This window comes from Larimichthys crocea, chromosome XXIV, assembly GCF_000972845.2.
Source record: "Larimichthys crocea isolate SSNF chromosome XXIV, L_crocea_2.0, whole genome shotgun sequence".
Lineage (NCBI taxonomy): Eukaryota > Metazoa > Chordata > Actinopteri > Sciaenidae > Larimichthys > Larimichthys crocea.
The window spans coordinates 1,005,165-1,032,972 of record NC_040034.1 but is presented as its reverse complement, the minus strand read 5'-3'; the positions used below and the strand labels follow the sequence as shown (position 1 = coordinate 1,032,972).

Genomic DNA, 27,808 nt, shown 5'->3' with positions numbered 1-27,808 from the left:
GGAGACTGACTCACTTCTGGAGCCAGCCTCTAGTGGACGTTTGAGGAACTGCAGTTTTTGGTATTTTGGCTTCATTTCCTCAGCTATGGATGTTCCCACTTGGTAGAAACTTTCCGTCTTTAGTAAATCCGTGGATGGTTTGAGGCTGAGAAAGTCCCTTTTTGCATCCTCACACTTTATTACTCAGACTTTTTCTAAACCACGACATGAGAATCAAACTGGAGCTGGTGGAGTCTGCAGTGGACAGATCTCAGTCGGCCGGTGTTACGACAGCGTCCCCCTCTGCTCCTCGGAGGCACTCACATGCATAAAACCGCTGCAGCAATGCTGCCCCCTCGTGTCCTCCGCCTCCAGCTACACCTCCACCATCACAGTGAGAGAAAAAAAAAAGGACAGGCTGCAAAGCTTCATGAATATTTTAAAACTTTAATATACAGTGCTTCGTAAATCATTACTAAAAACACAGGTGGTAAAAATCAAATCGAAACAAATAAGTTACACTGTAGTAAAAAGCACTTGAGATTCCTTTCCGTTTTTCATCATTAGTGTGAACCCCATATGAAAATAGCATAGAAAGTATGCAAACATAGAATTTCATTCATATATATTTTCTAATCTTTAGCTAAATAAACCTTTTTGTCCCCTTTAAAATTCCCTTAACCAACCGGAAAGAAAGAAAAATGTACAGCTGTGTGTTTGTTTGTGTCGTGGCCTTGATTTCATCTCAAATTCATCTTTTTTTTTCTTCTTCTTCTTTAAAACAGCTTGAAAACCTTATCGTGGACAACAACAACATCAACAACAACAACATTAAATCTGCCCGGCCCGCCCGTGAGAACCTCAAGACAAGCACAAATAAAAAGGAAATATATAAATTAACATACCAAACATGTGAACAGTCTGCAAAAACCTTTGCCCCCCCCTTTGACTGGCGTACAGTTTAACATTTGACATCAGAGCGCACACACACACACACATTTCTAACACTCTCTCTCACACACACACACACAGTCTGTGCATAGACCCAGGTTTAACTTGTGGAGTAACTGGTAACTGGAGCCGTTCCTCCCTCCCTTCCCGTCCATGCTGTGGTTTGTCCTTTTTTTAAAAGAAAAAGGAAAAAACCCTTTAACCCATCTGTTGCCGCGGCAACAGAAACTGGCTCCGGTGCCGAAAAAAAAAAGAAGGGCTTAACATAGTAGAGATATGTAGAGATAGATAGATAGACAGACAGACAGGCGGATCAAAAACACGCCGTTGCCATAGTCCAAATTCGAGCCGAGCCTGCCGTCGGCAACAAGGTAAACAGAAGACAGAGTCGTCCGTAGATACACGCGAGCTCAGAGGTGATCCGTCCGCCTCAATTAGTTCTTAAAACAGTCAAATATGCGTTTAAACGTCACAATATCTGCACGTTTTTTTTGCATTACGTGAGTGGCTGGTCTCCCCTTTTGCATTTGTGTCATGCTGCCCTGACCCCACACAGACGCTGAGACGCTTCAAACATCCGTTATTGTAATTTTTCAGGTTTAGAATCAGCTAACGGCAGCAAAACAGTGAGCGTGAAAAAATAAAAAAGTGCAATACGAGCTGCAAAGTTTGAGAATCGAACGTCGGGACTCGATGGAGGAAGCGTGTTAGCAGATGTTTATCTCGTGTCAGCGTTCATAATCTCGCTTGAAAATCCGGGTCAGGGATGATTTACAGTAAACGACGCGCCTGTTTCTCTTATTGCCCGTTAGTAAACAACAACAACAGTCTGAAGTAAACTCTGTCTGAAATGTGTGTGATGATGATATGTGGTTCTAGAAAGAAAACGATGATGTTCGACGCTCGAAATTTGCAAAATCTGAGTCACATTCTTCAGTTTTTTATCAGAGGAAAAGGGGGAAAAAAATTGCACGTCGTGATGGTTGATATGTTCCCAGAATATGAATCAGTTTGCGCCGTTCGTTGTTGTTGTTGTTCCCCCTCTCCGTTATGTGTATCTACAGAGACTTGTGGTTTGAACAGTCAGACAGTCAGAACAGTCCCTCCTATCAGATACAGAGGCATCCAGAGCAGTCAGTCACTTAGAGAGAGGGGTGAGGCGGCGGTGGCGTGGGTGAGGGACGCTCTGGTAACAAGGGATGGCGGTGGGGTTGGGGGGGTCAACAACTTCTTCTATTGCACGTAACGTTTTCTGCCTTTTTCTTCATTTCTGGCTTCCAAAAAATAAAAAAAATAAAATAAAATAAAACCTCACAGTTATAAACAGGCAGCAAGTAGCATTATTTTGTTTCTTGTTTAAATAAAAAGAAGAAGAAGAAGAAGAAGAAGCTATAGACACGTACGGAGAAAAGCGCTCAATTAAATTGCAGCCAAAACCAGAATATAATAACAATATTAATAATAATCATCAACGAGAATATTCACAAAACAACAATAACCATATAGAGCTACACAGGCAGAGAAAAGTAACGTTTACCTGCATATATATATTTATATTTCTAAAAAAAGAAAACAACAGTGTAAAATTGATTGTCATTTCTAGATAAAAAGCATCAAAACATCCAAGGCATCGACAGTGAGGAACAAACCGTGGTGTGTAGAAAGTGATGATGCGATTCACAGAACTGAAGCCCAAACGAACATCGCTCGCGCAGAGAGTTCGGTGCACGACATGCGTCCGAGAAAGCTTTTTTGGCGGCCTTGAATGCAGAAGAGCGGCGAAACAAAAGGCAACAGTTTGCACATGCCATCCGTCCGTCCATCCGTCCGTCCGTCCGTCCATCTGTCCGTCGTAGAGAAGCAGAGGAGCTAACAGCATCGCCTCGCCCCGCCGCGTTTCCCCCAGCTGTCGAGATTTCAGCGTTCGTATCGTCCAGTTGGGAACGCAGCTTTTGCGAGCAGCGTGCTGCGAAGGAAATAAAACAAAGTACAGGAACAGAAAGAGAGAGAAGAAGAGTCCATCAAGTTCCACGTCTGTCGAAGGAGACTTGAAGTGCTGAGGAAGGCGTGGAGAGGGGGACAGCGCCCCAGAGAGGCGGCATGGCTTTGATTTGACCGAGCCCTGTGACCAAGAGAGGTAACTCCTGAAAAAAAAGCTTTTCAAGCAGAGTAAAGGGGGCGTCTGTGAGTTTTTGGAAAGCACACACACTCATTGTCACACACACACACACACACTCAGTCCACACATTCACAAACACATACACGGGAGTAAATCTGTCCCTGAATGTGCCGAGCAACGGAAGTCTTCTTTGTTCCACAGAATATACACAAAGTTCACAGGAGGGGTTCGTCTCCGTCCACGCTGCGCGGAGCAGTCAGTGTGTGCGTCCCTTTTTTTCTCTCTCTCACTGCCAGTCCTCGTCGTCGTCGTCCTCTCCTTCCGACGAGTCGTCGTTGGTGCTGTCCCCGCCCGGCTGCCGCGTCCCGTTCTGCTGACGCGCCGCGAGGAGGGCGGCGGCCTCGGCTGCCGCTTTCGCCGCCGCTCGCTCCTCGGCCTCCCTCTGGCGCAGCGCCGCGGCCTTCTTCTCCTGCTCGGCGTGGCTCTTCATGTGAGCGCTGCGGCTCTTCACCTTGTAGAAAACCCTGCAGGAGAGAGGGAAGAGCTCACTGTTAGAGACGATAAGACATGGGACAGGAAACAGTGATGAAGAGGCTGCGTCAACGATGAAGTCGTTGGAAATGAATAATTAATGACCGCTGGGATGTTTGCCCCGCTTCTCACTGCTGAATCCTTCTAAACTTTTATGGTTCTGTTGCCTATTTTATAGTTTAAGTTCAGTTTTATAATGACATGGTTTTAAATTATAATTATAATAATTACTTTATTTATATAGCACCTTTAAAAACAGGTTTTACAAACCGACCAGACAGATGACAGGCAAACAAGTTCAGCAGAGAGATAAAAAACTACAAAGCTGGGTATTATAACTGTTCTGATATTCTTTTATTTCTAAAAGAATATCAGAACAGTTATAAGGAGGTATAAATATCTATACATATATAAGATTGGGGCATAAAAAGGGAGAAGCTGACAATAAAAATGCAGCACTGGTTGATAAAAGAATAAAAAGATAGTAAAAGAAATGATAAAGATAAAAATAAATAAAGGCAGCTAAGAAGAAAAGTCAACGAAAGAATAACAAACAACTTAAAGTGACGAAACTATACGAGGCGTAACGAGGCGGTCAACAGAAAATATTAGCGCCTAACTCATCCTCTCTGTCTGATTCCTGACACGTTTGGGCTCCTACACTCATAATAACATGAAGTCACTCCTCTCACATCATCATTTATTTATTCCATGCAGTAAAAACATAAAGATGGAAATCATTTCTACTTCAAAACATGACATATGTTGTGTTATGCTGATTTAAAATAAAGCCGTGTTCGGAATAAGCCGGACTCGTTCTTGTTCGTTCTGTGGAGCTCGGTGACCTTCTGCAAATTCTCAGAATGCCGACGCACAACAGGCGGCCTGTGAATGCAGAAAACAGTTTGACAGAGTAGAAACTAACGGCGGGCCTCCTCATCCTGTTTGTTTCTGATATATCCGGAGCTCAAACAGAGAAAATATTGCTCATTTTACGACACCACATGTAGAAGTCAGTGCTTTTATAGTCCGTTATTACTTACTGTGGTCAAAGTTCAGTATGATGCAGAACAATGATATCACAGCATGTGACCCAGCACTGGGTTTGAAACTTTCATAAAATTATGTAATTTTCCAGATCTTGTCACTGACTGTAAGTGGCCTGGTTGGTTTGTCGGCCTGTGTGGTGGCGGCTCATGTATAACGAGCGCGCTTTGAGCAGGGAAAGTATTTAAAAGGGGCGAGCGAAGCTCTTGTCAAGTCACCGGGTAGAGTTGCACCGACGAGAGGCGTGATGCGCGCTATCTTCTGTGTTGCAGTTGCTAGGACACAGTTGGCAATAACAGGCCCGGTGCTGCCAGAGGACGGGGCTGTTATTCAACCGAAGCATGACAGGATGGTTTGGTTCTTTCACACTTCTGTCTCTATTTACCGATACAGGTTCCAAACAAGCAACAGCAGTAGTAACCCTTCCTGCAGAAATTCTGTAATTTTATATCAAGGCTGCTGCAGTCAGAAGTAAACGTCTCTGCGGTGACTGCTGGGATGTTTTCTAATCACTGACCTGCCACATTTCTTGCAGGGGAACTCTCCCTCCTGACCGGCCGTGCCTTTGTTGCCTGTTGAAGGGCTGGTCCTGCGTGCGTTGCCGTCGTAGCGTGGTTTGGAGCTGGGAGGGGGTGGATGAGGGGCTTGGATGACCCGAGACAGCGGGAGATCTCTCCCTATGTCGTCCTGGCTTTTCATGATCAGGACGGTCCCAGGCTGCACAGACAGAGAGAGAGAGAGAGTCAGTCACTGAGAGCAATTAGGAGAGAAAATTACGAGCTTGAAGCTATTTATGGGTAACTTTCATGTAGGATCGTCTTACAGTGGCGTGCCAACAAACATGAAGTGTCTTGCACGTGTACGGCACTTTAACAGCTTATTAAATGTGAAACGCAGCGGCAATAACAAGCAGAAAACTTTCTTGTCGAGTCATTGTTTGCTGACCGACATCACCGGGTTACACAATCCAGAGAGGCGGACGTCAGCCCCGGAGATCTACCCTGAACTCTCCAGCAGGGGGGCGACAAATCCAACGCCCGTCCACCAGAGTTCAAAAGGACAAACTCGAGGCCGACCAGGATCATGTGAAGTTTGTTTCAACATAATATTTAATATAATCCTGTTTGTCGTGACTTGAGTCTTTGAGCTTCGTACCTCTCCTGCACAGGCTTTTGTTTATATGTGTTGCTGTAAACGATCAATGTACTGTTTCAGCATCCATCCATCTAGAGTGCAGACATATTTCTGATCCGATATCATGACCTTGCATGGTTGGATCTATTCACATATAAACACAATGATATGTTTGAAAACTAGGCGTTGCATTCTACTTAAGGACGAGACATTTTCATGTTTCCAACGTCAGATATTCTCTTATTAAAACAGAGAGTGCTGGCTCTTACAGAAGCTGTTGCATATCTATATATATTTGCCTGGTTCGTTGGTTTATAGTGAGTGGAAATAAAGCTAATGACGTTTGAAGAGGAAGCAGGACTACAAACAAAACAGATTTTGAGCTTCACTAGTCTGTCTTTGGGAACTATGATACACGAGCATTGTGCAGGGCAGGTCTACGATACTTGATGTTAACGTTTGACCCAATAAATTCGAGCATGAACTATCAATTTACCCTGACACATATGAAGCTGTGAACGTATTTCTCGATGAGCAAAAACTTCCTTACTGCAGAAACACGCCTGGATTTAAATATTTATTACGCTGTTTGACCTCGACGAGTCTCAAAGTGTTTTTCTTCGTCTTCAGGGACTTTTTACAAACGCAGGTGTTGGAAAAGGAAGAATTTCATCTTACGTTCCCGTCAGTACGATGACTCACGGCCATTCAGACTCTTATCGGCTTAATTTATTTATGTATTCAGCCACGGCTTCCTTTCCCATGCAGCTCTGATAATCAATTTCACACTCACGTTGTCCGTGGACTGCGTGTGTGTCACCCTGGTGGGGCCGACTTCCGGTTTCCTGTCAGCTGACCCTTCCCACTTCCTGCTGTCCTCCTCCTGTGGCTGCGGCTCCAACCTGTGAGAACCCTGCAGGGCCCAGAGAAGAAGAAGAAGAAGTTTGTGAAAAAGGGAGGGGGGGATTTAAAGAGTTCATCTGAAGACTCGAGAGGTCGATGAAGATAAGAGTTATTTCAGAAGTGAAACTCTGAAGCGTCTAAATAAAAACTACGGCTGTTTCATGTTTAATCACATCAGCCACATTCATCTTAACTTGAGACACGTGAACTCAACCGTCATCCACTTCCCCCTCTCACTCCAAGTGCTCATCATTACATCACAATATGTTGAGACTATCACCTGTTACCTCATGCCTCTTTTGTATACCTCAACGCTAAAAGTTACAGACTGAACCTTTAACTGTCGCGTGACGGCTCGGCTGTTCTGCTTAATATCGAGATCCCCTGAAACGTCCAAACATCAGTACACCTCTTTCCTGCACGGTCCAGATATTTAAACACCTGACTGACCTTGTGGTCCGTCTCCTCCTCGGTCGTCCGGCTCTCCAGGGGCTCCGCCTCTCCGTAGGTCAGCGTCCCGTTCCGGCCGATCTTGACGTGTTTCTTGTACGTGTAGTAAAACTCCACACACTGCGCCACTGACTTAGTGGCCACCTGTGAAGCACACACACACACACACACACAGACACATACACCCTGTTAATGGAGTTTTAATTTCTCCTTCATTTTAAATGTCACTGCATGATATTCAGCACTTTTTTTTTCCGGGGCTGCCAAGTAGACAAGCATCGCCCTGTGCTGCTGAAAAGCAAACATTATGGTAAATAAATATAAAAGCTGCAGCGACCTCAGGTGAGTGCAGCTTTTTGAGTTTATTGAGTATATTTATATTGTTTTCAGACCCCAGATGACGATCTTCTTCTGAATATTTGTTCATTGGGGCTACTGCCGTCTCAACAACAACAACAAAGGGCCTAAAATGCATTCATAAATCTAATTTTAAGAGCCTTTTATCTGGCGGTTTGGCCGGTTAACACTTACAGCTATAACGTGGCCTCACCCTTAATTACTGAAGTCAAGAAGCTTGAATAGTTTTGCAGCCTTGTGGAGAAGCAATAATTGACTGCGACACTGCAAATAATTAAACAAGGAGGAAACATTGTTCCAGGATGACTGTGTTTCCCGTTCCCCGCCCACCCAGAGTCAGCTTTTGGAACGGTTTCCAAACTGAGGAAGAAGAAGAAGTTGTTGTAGAAGAAAGCGACTCAGCACTCCCGCTGCTACTGTAATATCGAAACTAGTTTTTAACCTCCCGTTCTTTTCTTTTAACCCACGGCGTACCTGTTTCTGCACCATGAAGAAGTCCTTCTTGTACGCGGTGATTCCTTTGTTGAACTGGCGTCTCTCAGCTGCAGTCCAGCTGTCTGAACCTGACGGAGGGGGAGGAAAGAAAAGGGGAGATGCTGCACGTTAATGGCCAGTTTCAAAAGGCGGGTATCTGCTTCCAGCCTCTGTATTCTGAATGTGTGGAGACCCTGACAAGTTCAATCCCACCCCCCACCCTTAAACCACTGCACACACACTCAAATCACTCGATAAACAATGACTCTCCTGTCTTCTGCCTGGGATTAAGCACATGCTGTTAAAAAAAAAAAAAAAAACCCTCCTTCCCCTCATCGCGTTGACCCTGACAATCCTCCACAGTCACCCACTACCCCCACCAACACAACCCCAACACTGCTGCAGCTGCCATCGCTTTGACAAAAAGCTGCTGGCTTAGTAAGTCAGTGTTTGATGGAGGAAATATTCAGAGCTCATCGGCTGAATTCTGATTTTTTTTTTTCCAACAGATTAGGAGAATTTGTTTTGAGCATCTGAGCACCAGATGGGTAGAAATCATCAGAAGAGGCAATAATGGACGGAAAATTATTTCAGAACTCAAAGTCGGCAATGGATGATTATTTTAATCACATATCGACCTTCCAGCTGTTTGCTCAATGAAGTAATTGACTGAAAATTGTTCGTTTAACCCAAGTTGATATCTTCAGAAAGCTTGTTATGGTCATACAACACAAAAATGTTAAATTAAATATCACACAAGCCGCGTTCAGACCAAATCAGGCAGCATGGAAATAACTTTTTAATTTCGCATAATTAACCGGCTTCATCGAGGCCGGTGCTCCCTCACTCTCATTCACTGTCTACGTCTATGAACCCATCGGATGCAAACCAAATTAAAACTTCTTCATGTCTCTACTTAGAAGCTGGGTTCATGAAATAAACAAAAGTCAGAACACAACAGGTAGAGTATCAGAGTTTAGACAGTCTCAGTTTCAGGCTGACTGTCGGAGGTTTGTCCGATCTGATCGTCTGTTTGGCGGCTGCAGCGTGACGTCTGGCCGCTTTTTTAAAAATCTGTCTCAACTTCTCTGCTGTAGATCGCTGCAGAGCACCACATGAGTGTAGCCAAAACACACTACCTGCTCTCAAATCCTCACAAATGAGAAGCTGGCACTTGAAATGATTCATCGTTTATCACGATGGCTGACTCTCTGTCCATCGGACATACATAGATGCTGTTTTTATATGAATTACCTGAGTAGTGGTAGTTTGCCAGGTGATGAGACTTGGGGAAAATTGGATTCCTCAGCATCAGGAGCGACAGCGCAGCCTGAAAAACAAACATCAGAACAATGTTTGAAAGGGAACAAACGACAGTGACATTAATCTGCACAGCAGTGATTGTTATGAGCCTTCATACAGCAGGTCAGTCCTGCCAAGCAAGCAAGCAAGCTGACTCTTAGATCCATTAGTCGCTCCGCTTATACTTTCTAAGCCTGTGAAAACACTCAGAGACAAACGATGTTGCGTAAAGGTAACCAGGGGAGTGAGATAACCATCGTTCTCATTTTTCCTGCATGTATCGGGTACCCGAGCGCATTATGTCATGATTATACTCTCCGCGGCATTGTCGAAAGTAAGAACTTCGGGCTTCTCGGAGGAGAAGAAGACACCGTCTGACTGTGAATGTTGAAAGACGGACTGCTGCAGAGAGTGGGCGCTCTGACAACCCCCTCCTCTTGTAGTTTCCTTGACAACGTTGGACCAGTGCTGGTCGCCGGGGCCTGAAATCTCCACCAGTACTACCACTGATCTGCATCAGGCTGCTCGAGCTTGTACATCATTAATAGTCAAAGCATTTAGTTACTGTTTAAGTCACCGTACACCGTCCTCTCTTGATCTTTAAGCCACAATTTCTTCCTAATACGAGATAAAAAATAGTGTGTAATATAAAAAAAGACGATTGCAAACTTTAATATTTAGAAAGATTAGGAGACAGATTTCTAAAGATCTTTAAAATCTTGTTGCTATTTTTCCCTTTAGTCATTTAAATGACATTTATTGCTGCATGTTAGACTCTTTGTTTACAAAAGTTGTCTGTAAATTAGGTGTATTACCTTTACTTCTATTGTTAAGCTTTAATTTTTCCTTCATAAAATCCAAATAGAGCTGCACCGATCAGCTGATTAACTGCTGATTTGTCAACTATTACATTAATCGCAGATTATTTTCATAATCAATTTATCATTTTGAGTCCTTTTAAGGAAAAACAATGTCCAAATTCAGCAATTTCAGTGTCTCAGGTGTGATTTTTTTCTGGTTTCTTTACTCCTCTGTGACTGTAAACTGGATATTTTTGAGCTGTGGACAAAACACAACACCTGAGGACGTCAACTTGACGTCGATTAATGTGAAAAATGATCAACAGATCAATGAATAATGAAAATAATCATTACTTGCAGCCGGCCTGTAACCATCTAACTCTCCCTGCATAATAATTAACAGGATTGTATCCTGTACTGTTGATGTTTCAATAGGTATGACGTGATCAGGAAAGAGCCACTTGAGATGCCGCCTCACGGCGTTCAACAGTGACCGCTCCTTTTTTTTTGTGAGGATTACATCCCTGGATATCTGCACTGCGAGCTCTGATGTAATTAGTGGTCTGAGGGTGATGCAATAGGCATGAGCCACAGGATGCAGTGAAGGTGGAGCACCCATCTGACCCTTCTCGGGTTTGTTCGTGACGCTTTGTCCGGTTGCTCAAGTTGCTTTGCAGAGCTGAGACGTAAACCATGTGCATGAAACGATGACAATACGCTGTGCAACACTGAATGTAAGAAACATTTCCCTTCATCATCACGTTGAGTGACTGAAACTTGGACTTTTGCTTTGTGTATTTGCAAATATGTCAAGGTGGGACAACGAGTGACAGTTTATGACTCAACCGGGGCTGCAACTTGTGATTTTTCTCATTACTCATTCATTTTTGTGGTCTATGAATGAAACAAAACAGCCATAACAGCTTCCTAAAGCCTGAGTAGATATCTAAAAATGTCTTTTTGTGTCTGACAATCAGCCCAATCCCTAAAGATGTTCTGTTTGTCATCACACGAGACAAAGAAAGGCACAAATCCTCACAACAGAGACGCTGAAACAAGAGAAGTTTTGGTGTTACAGCTTGCAAAATGACTTTAATTATTAATAGTTGCTGATCACTTTCGATGTGCAGCTCAGTGGCATGAAACTGACTAAATAACCAACCGTTTTTTACTATCTCAATCATCTCAGGCCACCACGGAGTTTCAGTACAGCGCAGTGAAAGTCCACAGATCAGTCACTTCCGCTCGGTAATAAGTGAGAGCTCAATCACTGCGTCGACGTGCACACGAGAAACCAGGTTAGTGGAGGAGATCAAGTTAAGGCATGAAGTCAGGACATGGACTGCGATGACCTGGTCGCTTTAAACCACGTGTTCACGTGCAGCTGGGCTGTAATCATTTTCTTCTCTCCTCTACCGGCTCTGTGTTTTAACTAAACCCGACATTTTCAGTGTGCGAGTGAGACGTGAAGCTACACCGAGGACGCAGAGCTGTGAATGATGTTTATCTACGAGCAGGTGAATGCATGTGGGTGTCGGCACTTTAATAAGACTTGCACGGAGCAGCTCGAGCTGACAGGAAGTCACAGAGAATCTTCAAAATAAAACACCCCTGTCCAAACTTCCTATCATAAAAACAGCCAAAAAGGGGAAACAATTTAACTGTGTTCATTCATATTTAAATATTTAAGAGGCGTGTTAAACAAGGAGAAATAAACAAATATGAGAGACTTCAAAGTCTGGCGGGTGAAATGCTTCTGAAACTCTCCTGGTGGGGTTTGAAGTCAAGCAAAGAACGGACTTAAACAGCGTTGGGGCCACGACGTGACGGAGATGTGCCCGGTGGGGTTCTGTCAGGTATTTTAAATCCTTTAACCCCGACTAAGGAAACCAGACTTCTCCTTTATATAAACAGGATACCTGAAGACATTATGACAAAATACATCCCAACTCTGCTGATTGGTACATTTCTGTAATCTGCTTCTGTGCAGTAACAAGGACTGTAAACAATGTGCATGAAGCCAGTAATGCTGATGCTCTTGAAATAATGATTAATTGGGGCGGTCGGTAGCGTAGTGGGTTGTGCAGGTGCCCACGTGTATAGAGGCTACAGTCCTGGTTCGAATCCCGCATCGGACGGCCCCTTACTGCGTGTCATTCGCCCTCTCTCTGCCTCCTGTCTCTCTTCAACCAGCCTGTCCATTAAAGGCATAAAAAGCCCCCAAAAATATACTTTCAAAGAAATAATGATTAATTATTGAACTTTTAAAGTGATTAAATAAAAATAAACCCACTATAATTGTTGTGATTTCAATCATTTTTTAAAGCTCCTGAAAACGCGGCTTTGAATTTTTTAAATATTTCTCTACATGACTACATAAAACACCTTCATGTGTTACACTCTGAGCGTTTACCACATAAAAACTGAGTTAATCTAATTTATCAGTAGAGCAAAGGAGTGACTTGATCGGATTTGACTGAGCAGTGAACCGCCTATTATCAGATTCAGCTGTTGCACTTCCTGCCCACTTCAAACAAAGTGCACAGAGAAAAACACACAAAAAATGCAGATATCTGTCATGTGAGAAAAACAAAAACAGAAAACGCTGCGTGACACGAGATATTTCACTGGGAATACATGTTTTTATGCGTCCGGGCGATCTTTGAGGGGTGTGTGTGTGTGTGTGTGTGTGTGAGCAAAAAAAACCTGCACAGTGCACACGGCACCGCTTCCAGTCATTTTTTTCCCCTAACACTAATAATAATGGAAATCCCTGCCCTGTGTCAGTTAACGTGGATTGTTCTGTTGCGCTCACCATTATGTCCCCTTTGCACTCGTACAAACAATGGTGTGCAAGCTCCTGGTTGGTGCCTCCTCCACAGAAAACGCTGGAGCAGGCCAGGTGCATGAGGTCTTCCACTGAAAGACACACAGAGAGAGAGAGACTGTGGGCAACAGAAAACATTTCTTAATTTGAATTTTGAATACAGTGTATTCAGGTTATTACAAGAGAGAGAATGAAGACAAACACCCTGTAATTTGATTATCAAACAGCAGTGTGTGTGTGTGTGTGTGTGTGTGTGTGTGTGTGTGTGTAGTTTTATTATGCAGGAACAGCAGCACTCTCTAGTCCAAAACAAAACTTCCCCACAGTGATAATAAAGTTTAATGTTACCATATTAAACCGCATCACATATCTCACGCTATGTCACACGTCCCGCTGAAAATACGAGTATATAAATGTATTATAGGATGAGTTAAAGGTCCAGTGTGCAAGATTTGGGGTCTCTATTTTCAGTGTGACACTAGATGCTACTAAAATCCTACACACTAGAACCTTTGGAGCTCTTGGTTTTGTGTGTGCAGCGGCTTCTGTATTTCACAAACAAGGAAATGATTACAAAAGAGTTCAAATCGATGGAAAACGGAAGAGAAGTCGGCCTTTTCCTCTTGATCTATAAACAAAGAGATCATAAAAAAATAAAAAGAGCTTCACAGTAAACTCCGGTCTGTGCCAGCATTCATGCTTTCAGTCTGAGGGTGATGTAACAACAGTGCAATCAGGTGCTCGTCTTACCTTTCTGCTGGAAGTCAGGTTTTTCCTCCAGTTCAGTCAGCGGTGTCCAGACCAGCTCGGCTCGATGGTGATCCAGCTCGACAGCTGACCGCTGCCTCAGCTCTGGCACCTCCGCCTGGTACCGCGACCCAATATTTATCCGTCTGGGAAGAGGACACGAGCGTGAGCGACAAGGATTTGAATTCGATCCCTTTCAAAATAAAACGCTTTCGCCGTTAAAGAGGCTTTTATCGGGTCCTAAATATTTCAGTCAAGACCTCATGTATCAGTGTCGGATTTCTTTTCAGAGTAACGCGGCTCTCTTTATTTCTGAGATCATATTTTGATTTCTTGGCTTTTCTTTCCGCCGTGATCTTTAAATAGTCACAGGGAGATTGTTGAGGCACTCGGAGTTCTTGAGCTGTTTTGAATTCACAGCTCTCTTGTGCCCTCAGCATAATAAACAAAATGCAAATCCCTCCTTTAAAAAAAATTGGGATTTTGAACAGAGCACACTTCTTTAATTCACTAAACCGAAAGTAAACCGATCCTCGTCCTGATGTGGGACAAAGGTCACATTCAAGTAGGAAGAAGGGCCCTCAATCCAACAACTGCGTGCATTTCTCTGGGCTTACGCGTCAACCTGAACCTTGGCGCTACCACAGTTGTGGAAATCGTGCTGCGTCGTATTAACAGGAATCCTGTTCAAGCATGCCCCCACCCTCCCCTGCGTTTCCAGTGGGCCTGCAGTATTTCCAGCTGAGTGTGTATTCTGGCAGCCTCCCCCAGGGAAGGTGGGCTGCTAAAAGTTCAACTGCGATGGCTCTCGATGTGTTTGGGAGTACACCGGGCTGCAGCTGAAATTTATGTGAAGCCTCACCGACTGGAACCGCTGAACAGATTGCACAATAAACTGCACTTCACCGTCGATGCAGCTACAGAAAAGGATCCTTGACTCGTACTTTAAGGGTTCAGCTAATCGGGAGTCTGTGTGTCCTTGAAACTCTCCTTTCTATGTCGCTCTGAATTTCATAAACACCCAGGCTATCAGTGGCTGTGTTTACATTCATAGAGCGACATCTTCTTTGCTTCGAGATGTTTACATGCTGTTGATATACCGCATTGGAGTTTACAGGAGAATACATTTAATGTTATAATCCTTCAGATTATCATGAAATCAACACTTTTTGATACTATGTATGGTATTTTTTTCTGTAATAGCAATGTAGCAACCTGCGGCAGAGAAGTTGAGCCAGATCCAACTTTTAAAAAAATAAAAAAACAGCCTGACGTCACGCTGGGTCCACCAATCAGACGCTCAGACTGATCAAACCTCCACAAGTCAGCCTGAAATCTCTCTAAACTGAGACTAATCTAAACTCTGACACGCTACCGGTTGTGTTCAGGTTTTGTTTATTCCATGAACCAGCTTCTCAATCTGAATTTAGGCTGCAAAATAGAGACACAAAGGAGTTTAATCTGGTTTTGTGTCCGATGGTTGGAGAGCGAGGGAGAGCACTGGTCGAGTGACATAGACAGTGAATGAGAGCGGGCGAGCGAGCGCCGGCCTCGATAAAAGCCGGTTAATCGGAGGAATAAAAAGTTATTTGCTTATTGTTTCACACCGGTTGTGTTCAGCACAAATAGACACGCATCCAGGATTCACGGGAGACGGCTCAGCATGTGATCATCCTCACTGTTTATTCTAAATACAGTGACAGAGCTGTACTAACTGCTAATGCAAACATCCTGCTGCTGCTTCGCATCAAAAGTGTTCAACATGTGAAGCATAGGGTAGATTTCACCGATAAGCCGCCACAGGAGATGCAGTATATCTGTATGTGTCGAGGTTGAGCGCTGTCAGACATCAAAGATATGTCTTGAAAACAAAGAAAAACGAGCAGCGGTGGATCATTTCTTTAAAAATCATCTTCGCTGTAGCAGGTATCCGATTACGGCTGCGGATATTATTGACCGACTTCCTTATTGAAACCTGTTGGGCTGCTCTGTAAACAGATACATCAGCTGTTATTCTGTTGTATTTCCAACGAAGTACAGTAGCCGCTCCGACGAGTGTGTTTCGCTGTAATATTAAACTGCACTTACTGTTGCCACGGTAACCTCAAAGCCACCAGGGATTGAAATCTTAAGGACTTCAGCATCAACAAAAAGTCACCACACGGTGTACTGTTACACTTCATATCTGCCTCGCAGCATCTGCATCTTGCAGATTACTTATATAACGAAGGACGAGCACAAACACACACACGGCCATTAGTTTCCTCAAAAGGCTTCGTGGCTCTCATTTGACGGTTAATATGAGAGTTGTTATGACAGGATGCGCTTTAACCCAGAGAGGCATTAGACTGCGTAGTTCGGATCAGAAGGCGAACGCTGCTGTGGATGACAGGGCAGAAGATTCCAGCGGTAACAGGACGGGTTTTAAATTTCAAGAAGTCTGTGTTCTCTTTCAAGACATTTCATGATTCAGTCCCAGTGTTATGGTTTTGAATAATTGATTGCAGAGCTCCACTACTTCAGCCGCGATGCGTGCTTCTGAGTAGCTGTAAAAACTTTCTCTGGAAGTGACACCCCCTTTCCATAACGCAGGAGGAGGAAGATGATGAGGGTTTTGTGGCTTGGGGAAGGAGCGAGGAGGGAGGGTGGAGATACTTACGGCTCTATGCTGACTGGAGTGGCCTCGCTCATAGCAGAGAGGACTGGTGGTGTGATGTCGCAGCTGTCTGGAGGAGCAGCAACACAAAAAAGCCCTCAGTGACATGATCATGAGTAATATAAGAATCATACATATAAGTTGGACATGTGTGTATCCAGAGCTTCGTGCACAGTCTAGATGAACTTACTGGAGCGCAGCAGGCTCCGTGTCGCAGACTTGGGTGTCGCGGGAGGCGGCAGGCCCTGCCCGCTGGCTGCGGCGGCCGCGGCGGACGACAGGAAAGTGGAGAAGTAAAGGCCGGAGCCCTCGCGGACGGGGCTGAGGATCGGCGGAGGCGTGTAGGGGGGTATGGTGAGGGGGTTGTCGACGAGGCGGACGGGGGAGCGTAGGTGGCTCTGGTAGGGCGTGATGCTAGAGTAGACGGGAGGTGCGATGAATAAACCGGGTTTGGGTGGAGGGATGAAAAGAGGCTCGGGCCGGGGACGGCGTTTGGACTTTTTGCCGTCGTCGTCTTTCTCTCCTTCGGTTCCTCCATTCTGGTGAGGAAAAACAAAATCAAGGAAGTAAATTTAGCCTCTGTGCACGCTGTGATACATCATATTTAACTTTCCACAGGAACACAACCACAAAAAATACTCAACAACTGCTTTGCATACTTTTGTGTAGAACATGGCACCCTTAACCTCGATTGTATGGTACACAATGTACAGTATGGCAGTGTTAAAGCCTGATAATCTGCTTGATCTGGGACAGGGCAACCAGTTCACCAAATCCCCCCCCAAATGAAACAGAAAGGGAGGAAAGTGTGGACAACTGAAATGGGGGCAGGGGAGACACGGAGCATGGATGGGGGGAAGGGAGTGTATGTTGGCGGGGCAATGTGGAATGAATGCACGGATTTAATAGCACGAATACAGACTGACTGAAAACAGACTAAGGGAGACACCACGATAGTCAAATCCTCATTCTTTGGTGAATCGGTTCTAACAGTTTAACAAATAATGTGTGAAAAGAAAAACTAAAGGCATCAAAGCACAGCTACTGCGCTAAAGAAAGGGAAAGGATGTACCTGTTCTGAGCTCTCCGACAAGGAGTTCCTGAGCGAGCGTCTCCGGGTGACGATGACCGAGGGCTTGTGATCGGCTCGGCCGAGGTCCGGGGCGTTCGAGTGCCTGAGCGGCCAGCTGGAGGCCAGGGCCGCTTCATCTCTGTCGGGAGAGGACGGCTCGTGCCTTCGCACCGGAACAGACACGGGGATGACGAGCGGAACGAGGTTGTCGTCTCGTGGCCGCTTGGCGTTCAGGCTGACCTCCGGGTCGGTGGGACTCCATGGCCTGCGGGGTTCCTGAGAAAGACGGTGGACGGAGGCGTTACAATGCAAAACTAAAAAAAGTTTTTGGACTGTTTAGACAAAACAAGATATTTGATGCTAAATTAGCCTTAAAGAAATCATAATGGGACAAAAAATGAATTATCAGATTAAAAAAAAAAACATTTGAAGCCTCTATTATGATAGTTTCAAGACTAAAAGCTTTATAAAGACAAATTTTTAATATATAAACTAGTAAGATCTACTCGAGTAGCTGCAAAGACAACTCAACAATGAGCTTTCCATCTTAAAAAAAACACAGCACACTAAATCTCAGGCTAAGATTCACTCTGTGTCTGCTAATTCACGTGGGCAGGCTACCAAATCACAATCAATACTAGTAAAACCTTGTTACTAACACACACACACACACACACACACACACACACACACACACAAAGAGGTGATAACGTCAATACTCCGATGGCGTTAAATGAGCTGGAGATTTTTCTAAGTGACAGAATCCAAACAAACAATGAAGTCATGTGACCAATATTTTAAAAAAGCTGAGCGTTTTGCACATTGTTGAAGAGTTGTTGGGTGCAGCATTCCTCACATATCTCCTCTGAGAAACCGTAATGAGGTGGTGCCTGTGTGCTTTAAAGCGACGATTCGACTCTGAGAGCGACTTCAAAAGCTAAATCTAAACCACCACATGAGCCCGACACGTTCCGTCGCTGCGACATGCAGAGAGGCATGCAGCGGTGTGGCTACGCCGCTCATTATTGCTGGTGGAAAACTCCAGCCCTCGCACCAGAGTGGGTGGTGGAGAGATATTCTGCTGAGCATTGCAAGCAGGGCAACCCTGCACCCCTCCCCTGAATATAGAGAGAGGAGGGAGGGGGGGAGGGCAGGCCAGGCCAAGCTAGGCCAGGCCAGGCTGGAGTTTCTCTCCTTTGATGGGATGGGGGGAGGTGTGTGTGCAGGCATGTAACTGAACTCACTGTCTGTATGATCAGCTACTCGTGAGGCGAGTCCGGGGCACAGCAGCCGTGCTGCTGAACTACTAGACATACTGACTCAGAGCTGTCTGGCAAAAGAACTTGTTGCACAATCAGAACAATCGAGCACACAAACCGTTTATGACTTCACTTTTTCTTTTTTACAGGCGGGGTAATTCATCAGGTTCGTTTCGCAGACGACGAGCTAAGAGCTGAAAAGTCACATGTGTGTGGAATAAATCTACCCAGAGACAATATTCACGATGCAAAGTCTCATTTTTAGCAAGAGAGAGAGTGAGAGAGAGTGAGAGCAGCTCAGTTTTCTGTGTGTACTGCACTGGGCGTTGATTACACTCGGCATCTCTTCCAGCAACATGTTAATCACAAACAACACAAAGTTTTGGCACGGCTTTCCTGGCAGTTGCGTTAGGCCCGTTTGTTCCAGTTCCTGCTCTTGTTCAGGGAGCTAAAAAATCCCACTGCAATTATACCCTGGGATAACACTAGAAAAATAGATTCTTCAGCTCTCGCACAGATATTCTGCAATTAAGGCTCCCGAGCTTGCAGCGACGTGTTTAGATATGAGCTGTAATGCAATCAGAACACTCAGTTCTTTTCCCTGGTCCTCTTTGTTTGAGAAGAAGCAGACGAGCGAGCCAAAGAACAAGACAAACAGACACAGAAAATAAAAGAACCCGGCCTTACCTTTAGAACATGCGATGGTAGGGACTCCATTTCCGACGCCTTCTGAGCAAGGGTCTCCAGGTTGACCTCCTGGGACACCCTGCGTTTCCTGCGTGTGCTCTGGATGACGCCCGTCGGTGCTGCCGTGATGTCACGGGCCCCGTTCTGGGAACCCTGCGGCCCCGTGGCGGCCTGATCCGAAGAGACGGCGAGAAAGGGGTTGTCAGACGGCGCCCCTCCTTCCTTGGAGAGCCGTCGCGATCTCCGGAGCTGCGTTTGGGACTGGAGCTGCGTCTGGGGTAGCGACTGGGACAGAGGCTCAGACTGGAGAGGGGGCTGTAGCGGGTCGGAAGGCTGCTGGGGTTCTGGGGTGATGTCCTGGATAATTGGTTCCTGGATCTTTGGGGGAGCTGGAGCAGAGGACTCCTGGGAGTGTACCACCACAGGCAGTGGATGTGGGTGAGGGTGCGCATTTTGTGCACCGGGGTAATAGTCAAGCACATGAGGGTTTTGTTGTTGCAACTGCTGATGTTGCATTTGCTGCTGAATTTGGAGCTGCTGCTGTTGCTGCTGCTGTATCTTTTGTTGCTGCTGCTGCTGCTCGTGTTGTATTTGTTGCTGCTGCTGCTGCTGCAGCTGTTGCTGTACATGCTGTTGATGCTGTATGATTTGTTGCTGCTGCATTTGTTGATGGTGCTGCTGCTGAATTTGCTGCTGGATGATGTGATGTTGCTGGCGTTGGATTTGCTCTTGCTTCTGCAGCTGCTGCATCTGGTGCGGCGGTTGTTTCGCTTGCGTCGAGTAGATGGGTGGATTGGGTAGGGTTGTCCTGTTGCCTTGAAAGGCCTGGTAGTAGGCTGGCAGGTGCTGCTTGGGCTGACCAAAAGCCAACTGGAAGGGTTGCAAGACCGAGCTTCCTCCTGGATGGGATGTGCTGTGCTGCTGGGTGTTCAGTGCCCCGGGTTTTAACGTCTCCTGAAAGGCCTGCTGCTGCTGCTGCTCCCAATCCAGTCCACGAGCTTTAACCACATCCCTGTACGCTTCAGCTGCAGTGTTAGGCCCCAGAGGCAGCTTGTCTGCAGCTCTGTTAGGAGGCTGTTGGTGTGGCTGTAAGCCAGAAGTCTCATGCATCGACTTTGCGAATGCGTTCTGGGTCCTTGAGTCTGTTACGTTAACTCCTCCGATGTAATTAGCAATGTTTTGCCCCCAGTTAGTCATAGTATTCCAGGACGCAGCTCTCTGCTGCTGGGACAGCGATGGCTGCTGCTGCTGCTGTTGTTGACTGGGCTCCTGGTGGGCCCACTTCATAGGCACAGTCTGCTGATAATGACCCCTGCTCTGGTCACCTTTATCCGGGCTGAATATGACAGAGTTGAGGAACATGTGAGGACCCTCCGGATTGGAGGTCACGGTGCTTGCAGCTTCGCTCTGTCCGGGGTCTGAGGCGGTGCCGCCGGGGACGTAGTAGGACCCCTCGGGGAGCTGGGAAGCCTCCTTCATCGCTATGCTTTGCTCGTTGAAAAACGTGATGCGCTTGCCTGTTCTTTTGGCGTTGGGTTTCTGCTGGGTTGGCACGCTCATGACGGGCATGAATAAGCCGAGCCAGGTGAACACTCCCAACCAAAACCAGCTATAAATGCTCCACTTGAGGGTGTCACAGCTGAACGTACAAATCCAAAAAATAAAAAATAAAAATCAGCTGTGAAACTACATTGACGTCAATCTGAGAGGCCGCAGAGTCAGAAATCTTGGTGACCCACTCGGAGGTCGCCGGCCTGGGCTGAGGAGATCTGAAGAAGTCTGCGTGTTGTTTTTCTCATTCATGGGCAACACCCTGCACAAGAGAAAAACGAGAGAGGTCAAGCATTGAGCCATCAGACTGAAAGGGGTCCCCGCAGGGTGGATGGAGAGAGGAGGGGGGATCTCATTATCATCCCCGCCTCAGCCATGTAAAAACCTGCTGTTTGCTTTTTCAACAATAGACCTCCACTGAAAGGTATCGGGTGTGAGAATAAAGCAGGGGAGGGGTAGGTCTGTTTAAACTGTGTCATTATTCGCTGAGCTCACATGACACAGGTGATAAGGTCCTGCACCGCAGGCGGACACGTATCCACTGTCCGATGTGAGGAGATAGCCGGATCAATAGTTCCAGGAAATGTCTTTACATTACAGGAGCATACACACTCTTGCTAAGTTAAAAACACACATGCACACTCCTCGTGCATCGACTAACAGAAAGACAGAAAGGAAGCTCTCTTTTTCCCGCCAAGCTATCGAGCAGTTTGAACCGCTGCTTTTACAAATGTGTGTGACTCATCAGAGGTGAAAAAAGAAAAAGAAAAAGGGAACCCGTGGCCTTTGAACTGTGGCTGCAGATTCAAAAAAGGAAGGGCAACTGAAAGTGAGCAAGCGTGAGTCACGATGACACAAGCTGACACAGAGAGAGAGGAGAGAGGAGGGGGGGGATAAAAAGTTAAGACGGCCCTGCAGACTTTGATATAGCTCGTAGGGGATCGCCATGGAAACTCGTGATAATTATCCGATGGCGGAGCAGATTTTGACACGGTCTAGTCTGCCAAATTTCAAAGATGCACTGTCAAAAAAAAATTAAAAATCTCAATCCTTTGCTCCATCTGTATCACATTTAAATCTCGCTGCTCTTTGTGCAGCAGTCCACCAACCCGAGACAGTGAAACCATTGAGCAGGCAAGCAAGCAAGCGCCTGCTGCAAGGGTTCATGTTACAAAAACAATCTGTCAGGCCCGGTTATATAAACTAATACTTCCATCTTCGCAAACGCCGAGCCTCTCGGTTCTCTGACAACCCGGGGAAGTGACGTGACAATTGTCGCCCTTTACTCCGGTGGCCTAGTAAAACACAAGCGTCTTAAAATAGACGGCTGCAGCTGTTCAGATCCTGCACTGGCTCATGGAGGGTGGTGGTGGAGGCACCGAAAGAAACCTGAATGACCATGCAAAGTGTGGCTGTGCGTGCACCGGGGGATGCCATGTGATGTTCGACATGTCTTGCAAGCCGTGTTGTCACATCCTCCGTGAAAGGGGATGCACGTAAATAAATCACCATTTCCTTTGCAGAAAGAAAGAAAGAGAAAGAGAGGAGCATGAAAGCTGAGCGAGCATGCTGTGTGTGCTGTCTCTGTCCATGTGAGGTGAGGGATCATGGTGACGCATCACCTTTCCACAAGCCTGGGGTTTAAACATTAAACAAAGCAACACGTTTAATTGGCTTAATTTAAATTAGGGCGCACTAATCCATCCATGTTTCCTGATTTAAATCAGCCCTGTGTGTGTGTGTGTGGCTGGTGTCAGGCAGCACATGAGGCCTGCATACGACAAAATAAAAAAAGACAATATAATAAATAAAAAAAGGTGAAAACATGCTGAGTCCTTCCACAAGAGGACTCTTCCTGATTCCTCTCTCCTCCCTCCCTCCACATCACTTTCCATGGTCGGGCCAGCTCAGCGCTATTTACGAGAAGCCCTCCTTTTGTTGCAGGAAACGGATTAAACGAGAGCCGAACCGAGCCATGCGTGATCCGGCTAACGGACAAACGACTGTCAACAACAAGCACGATACGTCACAAGTGTCCGTTGTTCTTGGCGTGCAGGCGTGAAAACATGCCCCGCAGAATCCAACGCATCCAAAAAGGTGCGTTTGCGCGCAGTGTCCAAGCGAGGTAAACAAAACTTTTGTCAGGCGCAAGAACATGCACAACAACAACAACAACTGTCTGTCTGTCCGGATACTTACTGTGTTTGTCATGAAAGCTGCAGGATCGCACCACACACGCACACAAACACGCACCACACCACACGCAGCTCCGTGCGTCCAGCAAGCGGCAGGCCCCGCACAATAACAGCAGCAGCCCCGCGTTGATGACTGCATACATCCCCAAGGTTGACTCATGCTACGCTGCTGACCTCACTCCTCGATGGGACTTTTTTTTTTCAGAAGTCAAGAGGAATAAAAAAAAAGGGAGGAGGAGGAGGAGGAGGAGGAGGAGGAGGGAGTCCTTCCCGGTCGGAAACGGAGCGCTAATGTGCACAAACGCGGGCGCAATGCCGCCGATGTCTGTTGCACATTATTGCACAAGGATTGCACACACAAAAAAACTCACGCTGGCACTGCGGCCTTTCCACTGTATGTACACCGAGTCTCTCTCTCTCCGTCTCTGCTAGTCTTGTGACCCCCCTCCTCCCTCTCTCTCCTCCCTCCTCCTCCTCTCTCTCCTCGGTGGCCACACCTACTTCCATGCCCATAAAAGGTCTTCCTCCGTGCAACGCAAGGCGCCGTAATTTACGGAGCAAAGATCCCTCTCAGTCTATGCGGGAAATTCCAACACACATGGGAGGACCGCGGGGATGGAGGGGAAGGGAAGGGCACACCCCGGCTCCTCTCCGTGGGTACATTCACTTTTCTTTCCGAGACACACACACACACACACACACACTTCCTTTTTATTTAGAATAATAATTATTCTTGGAAAGCATGCGTGGTGACACAGCAAGCAGAGGCTTATTTATTGAAGATGCATGCAGAGAAACACGTTGTAGTGACTCCAGATGTGAGCCGGTCTCCATAAGTCCCCATGTTGCATGTTAGAAATAAACATGTTTACAGCCTGGTGTCTGTGGAAGAGGACCGGCTAATAAACATGTTTACAGCCTGGTGTCTGTGGAAGAGGACCGGCTCCCTCTGGGAGAGATAAAAGTCTCATTCTAAGGTCAAATAAACAGAACAGTTCTTATTTTCAGGTGATATATACACAAATGAAAACATAAGTTATGCATATTATATTTAAAAATATTTAAATCTTAAACACTGGATCTTTAATATAGACTGTTTCAGGTTGTAAACATGTTTATTTCTGCTGTAAAGTTGTGACATGTTCAATAAATAAGCCTCTGCTTGCTGTGTCACCTGCATGCTTTCCAAGAATTATTAATATTTCTGCAGTTCCTCTTCTCGTCCACTTGAGGCTGGCTCCAGAAGTGAGTCAGTCTCCATAAGTCCCCATGTTCAAATGTCACAACTTCACAGCAGAAATAAACATGTTTACAACCTGGTACAAAAAACAGTTTTGGTCTGAGTCTCTGGAAGAGGACCCACTCCTTCCGTAGATATAAAAGTCTCATTTCTTTCTCAATTCTTATTTTCAGGTGATATATACAAATGAAAACATAAGTTATGCATATTATATTTAAAAATATTTAAATCTTAAACACTGGATCTTTAATATAAACTGTTCCAAGTTGTAAACATGTTTATTTCTGCTGTGAAGTTGTGACATTTGAATATGGGGACTTATGGAGACTGACTCACTTCTGGAGCCAGCCTCAAGTGGACGAGAAGAGGAACTGCAGTTTTCTTTTTTTTTTCCCGGCACTTCAGCATCGGCTTCACTTCCCACCACTAATCAGTAAATTGACTTTTTCAGCTCCAGACTAAAACGGTCAATACTGATTCCTTTTAAACTGGTTGACTTTAACGCTGACAGGCGTTCGTCTCGTGGTAATCGGGTCACTTTTTATCTGAGCTGTCACTTTATTTGTTTGACATTACATCAGCGAGTTAGGCCACAGATCATATTGCGTAATTCTGGTCCTGGTTAAGGATTCACTAAGTCTTTTTTCCTCCTTCCTTCCTGATATGAACACTGGTGGAAACTGATACTGAACGACCGTCATGAATAAGCACGATCATGGCAGACAACCTATTGGGAATCTTTCACAGATCTGGCACACCTGAACGAAATACAGCCATTATTTTATACTATATTTTATTTCGACCTTTGGCTCCATGATGCTAACAAGCTTGCAGCCCATGTCTTAGTGCGTTTGGCTAAAAACCGAGCCATCGTTACTGTTTACACTTGTGCTTTTCCCTACTATGCCAAGTCAAAACGTCTGCTGTGAACTAGGGCTATTACTGTGAGGTCAAACTGCATTGCTACTAGTAAATGATGCCAGTGACGTTGCACTAGACATGACCGGGCCTGTGCCAGTCAGTCTCTCTCTGTTGCTCTCTGGCCCTTAAAATAATGTGCAAAGCCCGAAAATATTCACAGATGCAGCTGACAAGAAGTCGAGTCAGAGTGACACGCTCGCCTCCGATGACACTGTGACTGCACTGGGAGTCATGGTGTGAATGTGAGTGTTTGTGGCAAACAACCTTTTCTCTTAACTGCACCAACATGTTCTTATTTTGAAGCTGAAATATTCAGTCGATTCATAATTTAGTCGACGTGAAGAAATGAATCAGAGACTGGATTACTGTTTAATGTTAAAACAGCTGTGGGAGAGTATTCAGTTGGTTGCAATCTGCAACTTCAACACTAGGTGCCACCAAAATCCTACACACTGGACCTTTAAGGCTTAAAGTTATGCAGAATTAACGGCATGTACGCTTTGATTGACAGGTGGGTACCGTTACAGACGGCTTGTCTGAGCACTCAGGCGACATTCGGCGCCGCCTCAGGTCCGGCATAGTTTTCTATCTGTATATATGTTAGTACAGGTTAGTTATATATTTACTTTCTATGCAAATGTTTAATTCCTCTGCACATATTTAAATTTAGATCTATCTCAGTTACTTTTAACGTATGGTTACTGTGTTATAGATGTTATAGATCTATCTATCTATCTATCTATCTATCCAGTCAGTGGACTAAGATGTCACCAGATGCTGCTTCTTCTTATCATTATTATGATTATCCAAACTAATATTAATCGAATCAATCTGCAGTTTAATTGATAATAAAAACAAAGAATAGTTGCAGTTTTCCTCACTCATGAAATGCATTTTTTTTAAAAATCCTTCCTCCAAAAACTGGTTAAATGTTATTTATTGTCAATAAATGACATTCACAATTCAAGTCTGCACTTAAAACCCACCTGTTTTCTATCTGATTCAATTGCATTCTCCTATTTTGACCTGTTTTTAATGTTGTTATTTATGTAATTTGGTACTTTTATGGTTCTTTTTGTTTGTTTCTATTATTTGCTGTCTACTTTTATTTATTGTAAGGTGACAGAAAGGCACATATGAAATACAAATGTATTATTAATTATTATTATATTAATTATAATTATTAATTAGATTTAATTATAACGATATAATGCAAAATCCAAGCTCATTGATGATTGTGTGATAACTGTATCTCCCAGGGATATCACGGTGAACCCACCTGTTTATAAATAGCCTTTTTTCTATCTGATCAATTGCATTCTTTTTTAACCTGTTTTTATGTTGTTATTCTTGTATATTTGGGTCTTTTTGTTTGTTTCTGTTTATTTGCTGTCTACTCTTATTTTGTAATTGGTGACAAGAAAGGCACTATGAAATAAAATGTATTATATATTATTATTATTATATTTTATTAATAAATAATAAATAATATAATAATAATACATATTTAAATTTAGATCATCTCAGGTTACTTTTAACGTATGGTTACTGTGTTATAGATTGATTCGAATGTATGTTTGGTATGTCTTGATACTTGAATTTCCTTCAGGATTAATAAAGTATATCTATCTATCTATCTATCTATCTATCTGGACTAAGATGTCACCAGATGTGTTCTTCTTATCATTATTATTATCCAAACTATATTACCAAATCAATCCAATCTGCAGTTTAATTGATAATAAAAACAAGAATAGTTGCAGCCTCTGCACACAAAAAATGTTTTCCTCACCTATGAAATGCATTTTAAAAAAACCCTTCCTCCAAAACTTGTTTTTTGTTTGTTTCTGTTATTTGCTGTCTACTCTTATTTTTTTGTAAGGTCCTTGGGGACAGAAAGGCACCTATGAAATAAAATGAATATTATTATTATAATAATAATAAAGATAATGCAAAATCAAGCTCGTCTCTTGCTTCATCATGCTGATGTTGATGGTGATAACTGTATCTCCAGGTGATATCACGTGAATGACGCAAAGGGTGTTTCCTCTGGGACTTTCTGGTATTTTGACATTTGGTGTGTGTGTGTGTGTGTGTGTGTGTGTGTGTGTGTGTGTGTGTGTGTGTACTATAACGAGCTTCATGCAGCTTGCAGCACAGAAACAACACATTGATGCACACACGAGCTAACAGCAGTACTCACGTTAAAGTCTGCCCCTCCATGGCTCGTCAGTCTTCATCTCCCTGTCTCTCCACGTTGTTGCTCTGTCGCAGTTTTTTAAGTTGACGCCAAAATCTAACGGCAGCAACTTTTTCATAAGATTCCTTCACGGGGCAAGGCAACACTTTGAAGCTAGCAACCGATCCCTGCAACCTCACCCGCTGTTTTTAAAAAAACCGACTTGCATTGTTGACGTCGACTTGTGATGGAGAAGTTAAAACTCACAGCTGAGTGTGTGTTTAAACGAGCTGCAGTGTTCATGAACTGGCATAATAATAAATAAATAAAAATATGTTGAAAACAATAAAAAGTGTGTCGAGGAGGGCGCGTTCCGTTTCTGATTTAACGGCTCAACAGCGCCCTATATATACAAGGAGGCAAAGAG

At 44.7% G+C, this 27,808-nt stretch overlaps 1 protein-coding gene across 2 annotated transcripts; it reads right to left on the bottom strand.

Annotated features, from left to right (window-relative positions):
• Positions 1-406: 406 nt before the first annotated feature.
• Positions 407-27,808, bottom strand: mideasb (mitotic deacetylase associated SANT domain protein b). 2 transcript variants are annotated; one of them, XM_027274720.1, is made up of 13 exons: positions 27,406-27,808; positions 19,296-21,108; positions 17,350-17,625; positions 16,468-16,816; positions 16,281-16,347; positions 13,625-13,767; positions 12,863-12,966; positions 9,200-9,275; positions 7,946-8,034; positions 7,115-7,258; positions 6,555-6,674; positions 5,145-5,344; positions 407-3,573 (listed from the first exon to the last, which is right to left on the bottom strand). In XM_027274720.1, the coding sequence occupies exons 2-13, from the start codon at positions 20,862-20,864 to the stop codon at positions 3,336-3,338; spliced, it is 3,375 nt and encodes a 1,124-aa protein (XP_027130521.1). In that variant the 5' UTR covers positions 20,865-21,108; positions 27,406-27,808; the 3' UTR covers positions 407-3,335. The 2 variants fall into 2 exon arrangements, with proteins under 2 accessions (XP_027130521.1, XP_019123907.2); XM_019268362.2 differs by lacking the exon at positions 27,406-27,808 and adding an exon at positions 23,046-23,477.

What these genes read in the sequence shown, in the direction of transcription:
- mideasb (XM_027274720.1), bottom strand. Translation starts at nt 20,864, where the DNA reads ATGCCCGTCATGAGCGTGCCAACCCAGCAGAAACCCAACGCCAAAAGA. An exon ending in ACGGAGCCTGCTGCGCTCCA is followed by an intron (nt 16,348 to 16,467) that starts GTAAGTTCATCT and finishes CTGCTCCTCCAG; the next exon opens with ACAGCTGCGACATCACACCA. An exon ending in CCCTGCAAGAAATGTGGCAG is followed by an intron (nt 3,574 to 5,144) that starts GTCAGTGATTAG and finishes TCTCTCCTGCAG; the next exon opens with GGTTTTCTACAAGGTGAAGA.